Here is a 12,728-nt window from a genome sequence, read left to right as displayed (position 1 = left end):
ATTCAAATGGGTTTAAAATGTTTTACTTAAATTTTATTTATCATAGTAAAAATATTAGTTTACTAACAGGTAAGCCTGATGTTGCCCAGGCAAAAAATAATAAGAAACATTATGATTATTAGATTATTTCATACTTCTCCCTTATATTATATTACAATATTTAATTTATATTTACAAAGGTTATCTTGCGTAAGAGTTTATCACACCGAGTGCCTAATCTAACACATTTTAAAAATTCTTTAAATTGTGTACAGTAGAGGAATAAAGAATTTTTAAACTGCATTAGATTGGTCACTTGGTGTGATAAACCCTTATGTAAGATAACCTTTGTAGTTATATAAATCAAATACTATAATATAAGAAACATTAAAACAAAAGCCATATAGAGAGTTTGGTGAATTTAATCTACCATTGTCATGTTTATTGCAATACTTAGATGGTATGAAATGGCAAAATTTCATTGGTCAAGTAGACACCAATTAAAAATATATCTTAAAAAATTTAAGATATCATATGTTTTTGCTAATGATATTTGGCTTTGAATGGTACAATTTCTTAAACTGTGCCATTCACAGCTGAATATAAAATGGTAATCTGCCAACAAATCAACCTTTGCAAAAAATGGACCAAATATCTAAACTCAGCATTCTCAAAAACCACTTAAAACATTAAATGCAGGCTGGTAACCTTGTATTATGTAATTTTTCTATTCAAATGCCACTGGTCTGATAGAAAAAAGGAACCACTGCGGAAGGGGATTGAAGTAATTCGAGAGAGGCTAGTCAATGACTACTAATTAATACTGGTCTAATATTAATATTTGAAAAGTGATCTGTGTTAGACAGGTTGTAATGCTCCCGCATGTTATCAGAGTTGCTAACCTTAACGTCCAAAAGAGTTAATATAAGACTTGTTTAATTAAAAAATTTTGTAAAAATGCTAGAATAATTGCTTTTATGTGATAATAAAGTGTAACGGATTTAAAAAATGCAGTATGTAAATGAACTTGATGATTTTGCAGTGATAATAACTTGAAAGTGTTTGAATTCTGTTGATAAGTCACAAAAAATGCTTTAATTGGCCAGGAAGAGATTTCATTATTTTTCCTTGGCCAATTATTAATGTAGAAAGAAATTTTTCATAAACTGCATATATTTTGTTTGTTTTGCTTTATTACTTTTTGTACTGAAGTACTAATAATATTATAAATTGAACATTTTTGTAAAGTTTAAAATTACTATTCAGAAATAATAAATTATACTTAATTAGCTGTTTTAGTTAATTTTTAGTTAGCGGTTTTAAAATGCGGTTTAAGATATTTGGTCCATTTTTTGCAAAGGTTGATTTGTTGGCAGATTACCATTTTATATTCAGCTGTGAATGGCACAGTTTAAGAAATTGTACCATTCAAAGCCAAATATCATTAGCAAAAACATATGATATCTTAAATTTTTTAAGATATATTTTTAATTGGTGTCTACTTGACCAATGTTTTAGTTAAGTTTTAGTTAGCGGTTTTAAAAGAAGTTGAGAATACAATTATAATATATTTCTGTACAAAATATGTGCACTACAAATTTTTAATCAATGTTAAAATGTTTAAAATATTTTTCAGAATCAGAGGACTTTACGAGATACTGTTCATGCTACAGATGTTGTTAATGTTTGGAGAGGAAAAGAAGGTAAACTAATGAAATTGAATTATATATTCCAACATATCTGAATTCAGATTTCATTATAGATTACAATATTAAATATTCACTGTCTGAAAATCTAATTCAAAAATATTCATTTAACAAAAATGTGTTTGAAATTTAAATTGCTTTAAGAGCTATTAATTTCTTTTTAATAATTTCTAGTTATGATCAAACAATTAAAAATTGAACTTGGAGTTTTTAACTTTTGATGATTGAAAAATGCATTCTTCCTCATATAAATGTTATATATAAGTATTGAAAATCAGAAATTTTAAGTAGAAAATTGTAAAGGATCAACTTTTCAGTCTCCATACTTGGAGACTGAAAAGTTTTAAGATATTCTCTTTGTGAATTCTATTTTATACTATTCAAAAATAAGTTAGCTAAAATGATTTTTTAGAAAACTTACAGTAAATTAAATGCAACAACTGACAATGGATCTTAAAAATATTTACAAAATGTTTTTAATATTTTTTTCAAATTGTGTATACTTTTTATGTTCTTTATGGATTAAGAGAAGATTGTAGAAGTTATAAAATTTCACATTTCTACTGAAGAGAATCAAAAATATTTTGATATTTCCTGAAGATATTGTTTTTTAAGCTTATAAATTGGATATTTTTGATATTTTCAAAATAACTTTTGTTTATTTTTTGATGTGATATGTCATTTTTTTTTGAAAATTCAAAATCAATGTTATATTCTAAGCATTAAATTATTTCTGAAATGGCTTCAGGTTATCTATAAACCCTAGGTTTCACTTATGGAAAAATTGTGATGGAAAATGAAAATAGAAAATTCAAACAATAATATCTGAGATGTAAAAAAATTCTGTAAAAAAATTATGAAATTTTAGATAACACTTTAGCTTCCTATTGTACTTCTTTAAACTCAGTTGCACCTGGTCTGTTAATTTGATCACATTCAAATTAATATCCACAAGAGCATTAGAGTCATGTGAATATATTTGATTTTCCAGTTCAATGAGCTCATGTAGAGTTCTATATTTTAAACCCTTGGTGTATTTGAATGACTTATTTAAGCATATTCTTTGTATTCTTCCTCTCAAGGATTTGCATTCTTCCGATATCCTGATTTGAAAGATTGACATTGGATACACTCCATTCGATTTGCACTCATTCAGGAACTCTAACTTGGAATTCATCTTCACAATCTTAATTGATAGCTTCCTAGATCTCTTATAAAACTTGGCCGGTGACACCATTTTACATTTCAATATATACTCAGATTCTTTAAATACTATGACACACACACCTTATGTCTCTGAGAACCAATATTTATTGTTTTACAAACATTTTCAACCTGATCTACAGGCCATCATCAGGTATTTTGAATTCTCTGGAACATTTTTGTATTGATTCCAGGTTTGAATGATTAGCTGAAAAGAAATTCAAATTTTTTGTAACTGTTTCAAACATCTCATTGAAATATCAAATATATCAAAAATGTAACAAATAGTATAAATACATTAAAATGAACTAATTAAAATAATAGAATAAAATAAAATAAAATACAAATATACCAACACAATATATATAATTAAATCGACAGAGTGTGAGTTACATATTATATTTTTTCTGCGTTATTTTTTATCATATATTTCCATGCTGATCATAATTCTGAATGAGTGCAAATTGAATGGAGTGTATCCAATGTCGATCTTTCAAATCAGGATACCAGAAGAATGCAAATCCTTGAGAGGAAGAATACAAAGAATATGTTTAAATAAGTCATTCAAATACAGCAAGGGTTTAAAATATAGAACTCTACATGAGCTCATCGAACTGGAAAATCAAATATATTTGCATAACCCTAACACCCTTGTGGATATTAACTTGAATGTGATCAAATTTTAGATAACAGTCAAATATTTTTATTTGGGAGTTTCTCTTTGGTAAAGATAAGCTTGGCACTTTAAAGTGGACCCACAAGACTTTTATTATCGTTTCCTACATTTTGCTTTAAAGTGCCAAACTTACCTTTACCAAAGAAAAACTAAGAAAAAAGTTTGACTGTTATCTAAATTGTTATAATTTTTTTTACATCCTAAATGTTTTTGTTTGGATATGAATTCTTTGGACATAAGACAATGACATACAGTTTGGTCAGCACTCAGCAATGGCCACCAACCAAATGCTTTCTATATGCCATTTAGTAAAACTGTTATAAAAAATTTTAATTTGCATAAATTTGAGCTTTTGTTATCTTAGATGACATTTTGAATAAAAATTGGTCATTTCAATGCAATTTCATTCATACAAGCATAAAATTAAACTATAAAATTAAAATAGCATTATGGGGAACTCACATGAATGACCTGTAGACCTAGAAATTTCATGAGTATCTCACTGATGATGAGTGAGGTTTATGTTTAAAATTTGAACTTTCTAGACCCAGTAGTTTTCTCTAGGAGAGTTTGCAGTTCCAGTTGAAGAAAAAGAAGAAAATACAGCTATTTTTGTGATATTTTTCATTTTTCAATTGTTTATGGTTCAGCAACCCTTTATGGAAAAATTAAAATTTTGCATGGTACCTAAGAAAACAATTATCTTTTGAATGAGACATTCAAAATTACTATAGGCATTTGGGGTGGAGAAATCAGCCTCCAAAAATCAGCAACTTTGATTCCTGTATATATATAGTCAGTTGGTAACTTTTTACTTGGTGCATAGACACTGCTATGACACTCAATATAGAAAAATTCTGTTTACATGTTGATTCTGTTTTTTCAAAATGGTAGGTACCTGATTTGTAACAAACAGGAATTCAAATAACATCTATTATTGGTGCCAGTGAAATAATATGAAAATAAATGTGTAATTTCAAGATGGACAGTAACATGGTTGACATGAAAGTACTTGCTGCTTATTTAAAATATGTACAGTTCCTTTCATTTTGTGCATTATTTCAAACATATATAAAAAAAAAAAAAAAGAAGAAGTGAAATTAAGAAAAGAAAGATTTTGATGAGACCACTACTACCTACTATGTATGGCTTAGTGAACAAAATCATCATAATGACATATTTCAAGTCATTTGTTATTGGTTTAAAAATTTCTTTTTGTTTACTGAAAAGTAAAGTTATGCATTTTTTAGCTCTATTTTCTGGACTCTTTCCGTGCAACTGAAACAGAAATTTTTTATTTTCCATTTCAGTTGCAGTTTCTGTATTAGTTTTTCATAGTGCATTTCATATTAATAAAAACTGCATTCAACTAGAGCTTTTTTTTTTTTTTTTTTTTTTGTTTCCAGTACTCTTTAATGGTAATAAAATGTTTAAAGACAAACATTTTTGATCTAGTCAAGATCTTTGGGTCTCTGTGAAATGGATTGCATTTTGAAATGTTAATGTATTTTGAAAAAATGAAACTTTTTGAATAAATACAAAAAATTGTGCAATATCAACATAACTACAGGAAAAGTACCAGAAAAAGCAAAAAGTAAGCATTAAAAGTTGATACATTGGCCCTTGATCTCTGATTTAAAAATTTCTATGGCCTCCAGGGTTTTTATGTACTCAGGATGCCTAGATGTTTTGATTATAGTCACCTCATCGAGTAGTGCACATCATTATCAGATGTGTAAGTTGTCAAGGCAGTGCTGTTTTTCTTTTTATTTATTGATATATCAATACTTTTGTTCCACTATTCTATTTGTGAGCGAGTGTAAGGTTAAGTCTATATATTCCAAGTTGTTATCAAATCTATTGTCTCTCACAGGAACTTTGTAAACTCCTGGAATTCTGAGCAAGTTGTTACGATCCTTCCCATTTTTAAGGATAATAAAGATGGTATGGTTATGTCTGAATGTTAATTGTGTACCTTAATTGTAAGCAACACAGGGGTATAGAATTAACATTCAGACATAACTGTGCCATCTTTAATTTTCTTAAAAACTGGAAGGATCATAACTACTTGCTCAGAATTCCAGGAGTTTACAAAGTTCCTGTGAGAGATGATAGATTTGGTAACAACCTGGAATATATAGACTTAACCTTATGCTCGCTTGCTCAAAATTAGAATAGCAGAACACAAATATTGATATAAATAAAAAGAAAAACAGCACCACCCTGGCCACTTACGCATCTGATAACAATGTGCACGCTCTACTCCATGAGGCAACTATAATCAAAACATTTAGGGATCCTGAGTACATAAAAACCCTGGAGGCCATAGAAATTTTTAAATCAGGTACAAGGGCCATTGTATCAACTTTAAAGAGGGTCAATGCCTGTCATATGCTTGGAAAACACTATATGTACATGAGGACAACAACAATGCAAACACATAACATGATGTGTCATCATGATAATATGCTGGATGCATCAGTTTTTTAATATTTTTTAATGCTTACTTTTTACTTTTTTAGGTACTTTTTCTGTAGTTATATTGGTACTGCACAATTTTTGCATTTAATTATTCAAAAAGTTTCGTTTTTTCAAAATATGTTAACATTCAAAATGCATTCCATTTCACGTAGACCTGAGGAAGATCTCAACTACAGTACTGGAAACAAAAAAAGGCTCTAGTTGAATGTGGTTTTTATTAGTATTACTTTCCAATTCTTATTTGTTGTGAAGTTATTTCTTTGTACATTTCATAAGTGGGATTGCAGCTTAACTCTTCACTAAAAATATATTTATAAACATTTGAAATTTTCCATTTTGAAGTTTATCTTTTCATATATATAATGTTCAATAGTTTTTTTAACACAATAATTAATCAGAAATGATTTGAAAATGTTTAAGAAATCAATATTTTAATTTCTGGAATATAATGTTGGCATGAAGCAATTCTTTAAATTAAATACTTTAAATATATGATTTTTGTAAATTGATTGTATTTATTTTAAAAATTATTAAATAGTGTTTTTATATTATATTTAGAATATGAGACTATACCTTCAGAACATCTTGTTCCTGGTGATGTAATTGTAATACCAAAGAGAGGTTGCATCATGCAATGTGATGCTGTGTTGATCAGTGGAAATTGCATTGTTAATGAAAGCATGCTGACTGGTAATAATTTTTATATTTGTTTTGAAAAGTTTTTGTGAAGTGTTTGTAATTTTTCAACACTAGTTATAGAATCAGATGTTGAACAATATTGCATCAACAAAAGAAACTAAAAAATTTTCTGATGCAAAATCATTCTACATATGATTCTGTGGTAACATAAACTTAAAGAAATTACACAAAAGTAATTTTTTAGGGGAATTTTTAGGATAAATTTTTAAGGATATATTTATTATAAGTTAAAATAGTTACTAATTCAAGAGTTTACTTATCTGAATTTTTTTTAACCTAATTTAAAGATTTCTTTATAGAGTTTTAAAGAAATGTGTATTAGAATAACATAACTTAGGATTACTCAATCATTTGCAACAGTAATAAAAAGAAAAACGGTTTATTAATCAGTTTTCAGTCATATTTAGTGACCTTCATCTCACATCATGGGTAAAACCAGTATGCTAAATAAATAAAATAATGACCATCAGGTTGATGACTCAATTAATTTGCACAAAGTTGCATGCAGATGATCAAGTGATCTACTGAAGAAGCTACTTTATAGATTTTATAACTAAGGATTTATTAAGGAGATTATTTTTTGTAATTACATACGTATTAACAATATTATTAAATAAAAAATTTATAAAGAATATAATAATAATATACAAGTAACAGATAAAAATAAAAAAATAATTCTTGCTTCTCTTAATAAGTAGAAAACTATTTCAGTTTTTCTTTCGACTTGCAAAAACACTGCCTTACCCAAAGTTTACTATTTCAGTTGCATATTACAAGTGTAGTATGTATGTTTTAAATCTAGATTTTCATAATTTCCATAATAAAAATGTTTACATGTATCTCTGAGATAAAACAGTTGCATCCAGAGTTGCACAGGAAGTAGCATCATGTATTCTGAAACATCTAAGAAATCTTAGAAATGAAAAACATATTATAGCATACCATAATATGTGTACAGGATAAAATAGGAATATAAAATTAGTTTTAACATGGTTAAAAGTTGTCCAATCTGCCAAACATAATATAGATGCCATTGATCATAAGTTCCTGTTATCAGGTCATTCATTTCTGCTGAATGATAGAGGTTTCAGAGTTGTAGAAATGGCATTAAGAAAAAATAATTTATTTTTTGTACCCCAGGATTATTACAGTCATAAAAATGTGCTGAAAAAGTAAAAGCTTTATAACACAATATATTGTATTGCTTTATTTATTTTAAGGGTATTATATTTTTTTTCAAGGGATTTGAGCTTTTTCAAAAATTAAAAAAAATATTTCATAATTTTGAAAGTGGCTTAAGTTTATTTATGGCCAACAAACACATGTTATTTTTTAAATAATGTTTATTATACTGATTGGTTAAGTAAATTAAACACTTTCAGAAACACGAAAACATTATATTACCATTATGTTATCAGTTACCAATATTTTTAAATTAATTAAAATGCAAACCCCTTAAATATCCCAATTTAAAGGTAAATGGACTTAGGCTACTTTTAAAATAAATGACTCATATACTGTAATTCAATTTAATATAAGATTTTTTTTCTGTTCTATTTAGTTTTTTTAGATATTACATTCTTATAATGTTTGAATCATAACCATTTTTTAAAATTTAAGGTGAGAGTGTTCCAGTTACTAAAACTCCCCTTCCAAATCCTGGCATTGGTAAAGTTTATCAAGATAAATCTTTCCATCCTAAAGAACATGCTCGGCATACATTATTCTGTGGGACCAAAGTTATACAAACACGATACTATGGAAGTGAAAAAGTGAAAGCGGTTGTAATAAGAACAGGTAAAAATTAAAATAAAAAGTAATACTTATTATTATTATTATATCTTTAAATTGGAAAGGAATTTGCTATATTTTCATCTTTATTAACTGTCTCTGTCTATTTTCATATGAGTTTTAAGATAAATTATATTATTTAGATAATTTATAATGTAACCTTGTAATAAGAATATACAGTCAAACCTGTTTTTATGCACTCTTTTTATGTGCGATTTTTTTAATGCGAATATTTAATTTGTGCGGTATAGTTGGCGACTAGTCTCGTGCGATTCGTCATGTCTTACGTTGACTTATTATAGCTAAATAAACTTATTATAGCATAAATGCACTTATTATAGTAATATTATTGCATGAATATGCGAAAAATGAAATAATTTACTTTTTAAGTCAACAAAACACCACCTGGACAAAAATATGTAAAACAGACGATAGACCAGACGATGCAGTCAAGTGCTGACATCTGTTGTCAATAAATTCTATTTCGTACGGTTTTGAGTTATTTTCTATGTGAGACTTTTTTTATGCGGTCCCTGTTGACCGCATAAAACAAATATTTTTTAATTGTGTCGCGAAAACTATTATTTACAGCCATTCGTGAAGTTTCGTGAGATTTTTTTAATGCGTTTTTTTTAATGCGGTCCCTATCCCCCGCATAAAAACAGGTTTGACTGTATAGTATCTTACAAAACAGTCTTTAGGAAAGTTTATTTTAAATAATTTCTCTAAAATTACACTGTATTTATGTTTGTTTGCATAAATACATATAATTAACAAATGCCAAAAGCAGGTTATTTACATATTAAATTAATAAGATATAATAGTCAAAGGATATCATAGAAATAGTATGACAACTTCTTGCACAATCCTTGGAAAGGATAAATCAACACACAAAAAAAAACTTTTCTATATCCCAGCACAAACAGATTTAGACAAAATGAACATTTTTGACCATAAACTTGGTCTTCACCAGGCTATTGACCAGTATAAATTGTGTGTAGAAATAATGTAAAAAATTGTTAGAAAGATGGAAACTGATACAATAAATTTTTTCATTTTATCTTAATATGTCAAAGAGAAATTACATCACTTGTTACAAAAGCAATAAAAATAAAATGTAAATAGTTGATGCCTTTTGTATTAATTAATTAATAATACACTATATTTTCCTATCTGTTAAAACTGTTTACAGTTTTTATGCTTTTATATAATTTGATTCCCCAATAAATGTATGTACTTTTATCTTGAAATAAAAAATGAAAGTTGTTAAAATTGTTTATAAATATTTTGTAACATATAATTACTTATTTTATTTAATAGGATTCTTAACAGCAAAAGGAGAATTAGTTCGCTCTATCATGTTTCCAAAACCTGTTGATTTTAAATTTAATCGACATGTCCATAAATTTATTTGTTGCCTAGCAGGATTTGCAATTATTGGATTTGTATACACTGTTGTACTTAAGGTGAGAAAAAAAATTATATCTAAAAAAAGAAAAAAGTTTTATATTTATTTTCAGTTATATTTTATACATATATTACAAAAAGAATTTACTTTTCATTAGGATTCTAAATTTATTTTTATTTCATTTAAAATGTTTCATTGTTATAAACCAAAATTATAAAGATTATCTGTATTCTTTATGAACAGAATTTTTCAAATATTTGATTCAAATTTTTAAAATAATTTTGAGAATACAACTGCTTAAAATAGTTTATTATTTCACTTTTAATTTAATCTTCCATCATTTCATAAAATTTAATAGTATATTGTATGAAAGGAACTCTAATGCTACATGTCATATGACTGGTTGCAAAGATAATAGAGGGCTGTCCTTCATCTTAGCAAAAGACTTAGCCCTGAGTTAGAAACGGAAAGAAGAGGGAGGAGTTAGGGGATTAGATGGAAGAGGAAATAAAGAAAGATAGGAAAGTTGGGAAAAAAAAAGCAACCTTGAGGCTCCCATGGGACTTATGGGCACCTGCGTCTCCGAATTCAAAATACCAAGGGTACAGTAATATTAGTGTCTTACAAAGTAACAAAAATACAATTGTAGAGTAATTGTGGAAGGACTTATTCCACTTTCGCAAACAAAACATATTTACAATATTTACAATATGAAACCCGGCTTGGGTTTCTGAGAGATCACTCAGTCGTGGGTTCCAACAATTGGACTTACAATGGTGCAGTTTGGAGACAGTCGACCAAGCAATTGATGTGAGTTATAACTGTACTTGACACACTTGTTTATAGCAGAATTACTAGTATCATTTATTCTTCTTTTCGTTGTTTTATTGGGCAGACTACGTGGGTCGGGTTCCTTTCAGTCGCTGTCCTCAGTTGTTGAGTTTGTGCTATGTTCTTCTCCTTCCTCGTCTTCGCTTGTATTTTGTTCGGTTTCACGAGTATCATCCTGTGTCCGAATCTTCTGTCGATGATATGGCCGTATGAGAGTTTCTGTGTCTCGAATGTATTGTTCGAGTGCTCTAAACAAGGTTTTATTGTTCACAATTTCTGTTTCCTTTGGAGGCCAGTTGAATCCTGCATATAGGCATTTCATTTGGAATTGTTCCCGTTCTTTCTCGTATTTTTTGCATTCGTATAAGTAGTGGTACACGTTGTCTTCTTTATCCTCGTCTGTTTCGCAGTACATATTGTCAATTTTCCGAAAACGGAAGAGATAGGAACCAAAGTTCCCGTGTTGTGTGAGGCACTGAGTTATTCCAAAGGATGGATTGAAGTGCTTGTTTTTAATTCTGTTCGTGATGTTTGGGAAAAATTTGTAGCACTGTCTACCCGTTTGTGAGTGGGTCCACTCCTCTTGCCAAAGACTGGTCGTGATGGTTTGAATTTTCCGTTTTATTTCTTTGTGCGGGAGCCTTTTGTAACCAGTTTCTGTGTCTGATGTTGTAGCCCGTTTGGCTAGTTTATCGGCTAATTCGTTATATTCGTTACCTCGGTGGGCTCGAATCCAATTGAAGTTAATCTTTTGGTGTTCGTTCAAAAGATCCGCTAGGGTAATTAGTTCGTTTGCCAGTTTGGAGTTTCTTCGTTTTTCTTCTAGTATATGTAGAGTTGCCTTACTATCCGTGTATAACGCAATCGGATTCTTGTACTGGTTTTTATTTTGTTGTATGTGTTTAAGGGCCTTGAATATGGCAAACATCTCAGCTTGCATAATTGTGCAGTGCCTCTCGAGCCGGATTGATGCTTGGTATCTGGTTTTGTTATTGTTATCTTTTATTACTATTCCACTCCCAACTCCTGAGGGTGTAGAAGACCCGTCAGTGAATATCTTCCAGTGTGTGTTGTTTCTGATTTCCTGATTTCCGAGACTTATCTCGTATGTTTCGATTTGTGCAGGATTCACTATTGCTTTCGTTTTCTCAACTTCCTCTGTATCATAGTTGATGATATTGTCAATCAGTTGTTTGTCATTGGGGAGAGCGCCATTTTTGATTTGGTTTTGTTTTTCTTCCTCTGATAACCTAATTAGATTGCTTGTTTTGAGGTTCCATTCCCAGATTAATTCTTTTGCCTTCCAGTGAATTGGTTTGATATTTGCCAAGATTAATAGGGCATCTGTTGGGGCGGTTCTGTAAGCTCTGCAACATCTGATGGCTGCTCTCCTTTGTATGGCTAGAAGGCGACGTTTATTATGAATTTTTTCTATTGCTTCCCCCCACACTTGGACGCCGTATAAAATTGCCGGCTCGATCGCCCCCTTGTAGATGAGCTTCGTGCTTTTGGTATTCATCCCCCATGTGTTTCTATTTAGGTGTTCTAACCAGTTGGCTCTCCCGATTATTTTTTTGTAGGTCTCTTCTATATGAGTCTTCCAGCTCAATGCCCTATCAAAGTAAATTCTCAAATATTTCATATTTTGAACATTCTTGATGTTGTTGTTTCCTATTTTTATGCCAATTGACTTTTTTAATTGTGTTCTCTTATTTTTCCGCGTGCAGACAATGGCTTCACTTTTGTGATGGTTAATAGGTTGTTTATTACGTTGACTCCATTCGTTAATTTTGTCTAATATTTTGTTCGCTTCCTCTTTGAGTCTGTCACAGTTTTGGTGTACCACCATAACCAGCAGGTCATCCGCAAACGCCTGAATTCGTGTGTTATCAGTGTCAGGGTTTTCGTCCAATAATGTATCAAAAGCAAGGTTCCAGAGGCCTGGTCCGGCTCT

At 29.4% G+C, this 12,728-nt stretch overlaps 1 protein-coding gene across 2 annotated transcripts in view; it reads left to right on the top strand.

Moving 5' to 3' along the window:
- Window positions 1-12,728, top strand: part of anne (anne boleyn) — a 133,241-nt gene that overhangs the window by 89,335 nt on the left and 31,178 nt on the right. For both annotated transcript variants that reach the window (XM_067278982.1, XM_067278981.1), the window contains exons 9-12: window positions 1,616-1,682; window positions 6,604-6,735; window positions 8,365-8,541; window positions 9,856-10,001. In XM_067278982.1, coding sequence (XP_067135083.1) covers window positions 1,616-1,682; window positions 6,604-6,735; window positions 8,365-8,541; window positions 9,856-10,001 — 522 coding nt within the window. The remainder of the gene's footprint in view (window positions 1-1,615; window positions 1,683-6,603; window positions 6,736-8,364; window positions 8,542-9,855; window positions 10,002-12,728) is intronic.

Source organism: Centruroides vittatus, unplaced genomic scaffold (genome assembly GCF_030686945.1).
Source record: "Centruroides vittatus isolate TY-2023 unplaced genomic scaffold, ASM3068694v2 contig_846, whole genome shotgun sequence".
In the NCBI taxonomy this organism is placed as follows: Eukaryota; Metazoa; Arthropoda; class Arachnida; order Scorpiones; family Buthidae; genus Centruroides; species Centruroides vittatus.
Note: the sequence above shows the minus strand (reverse complement) of the source record. Positions and strands in the feature narration are given on the sequence as shown.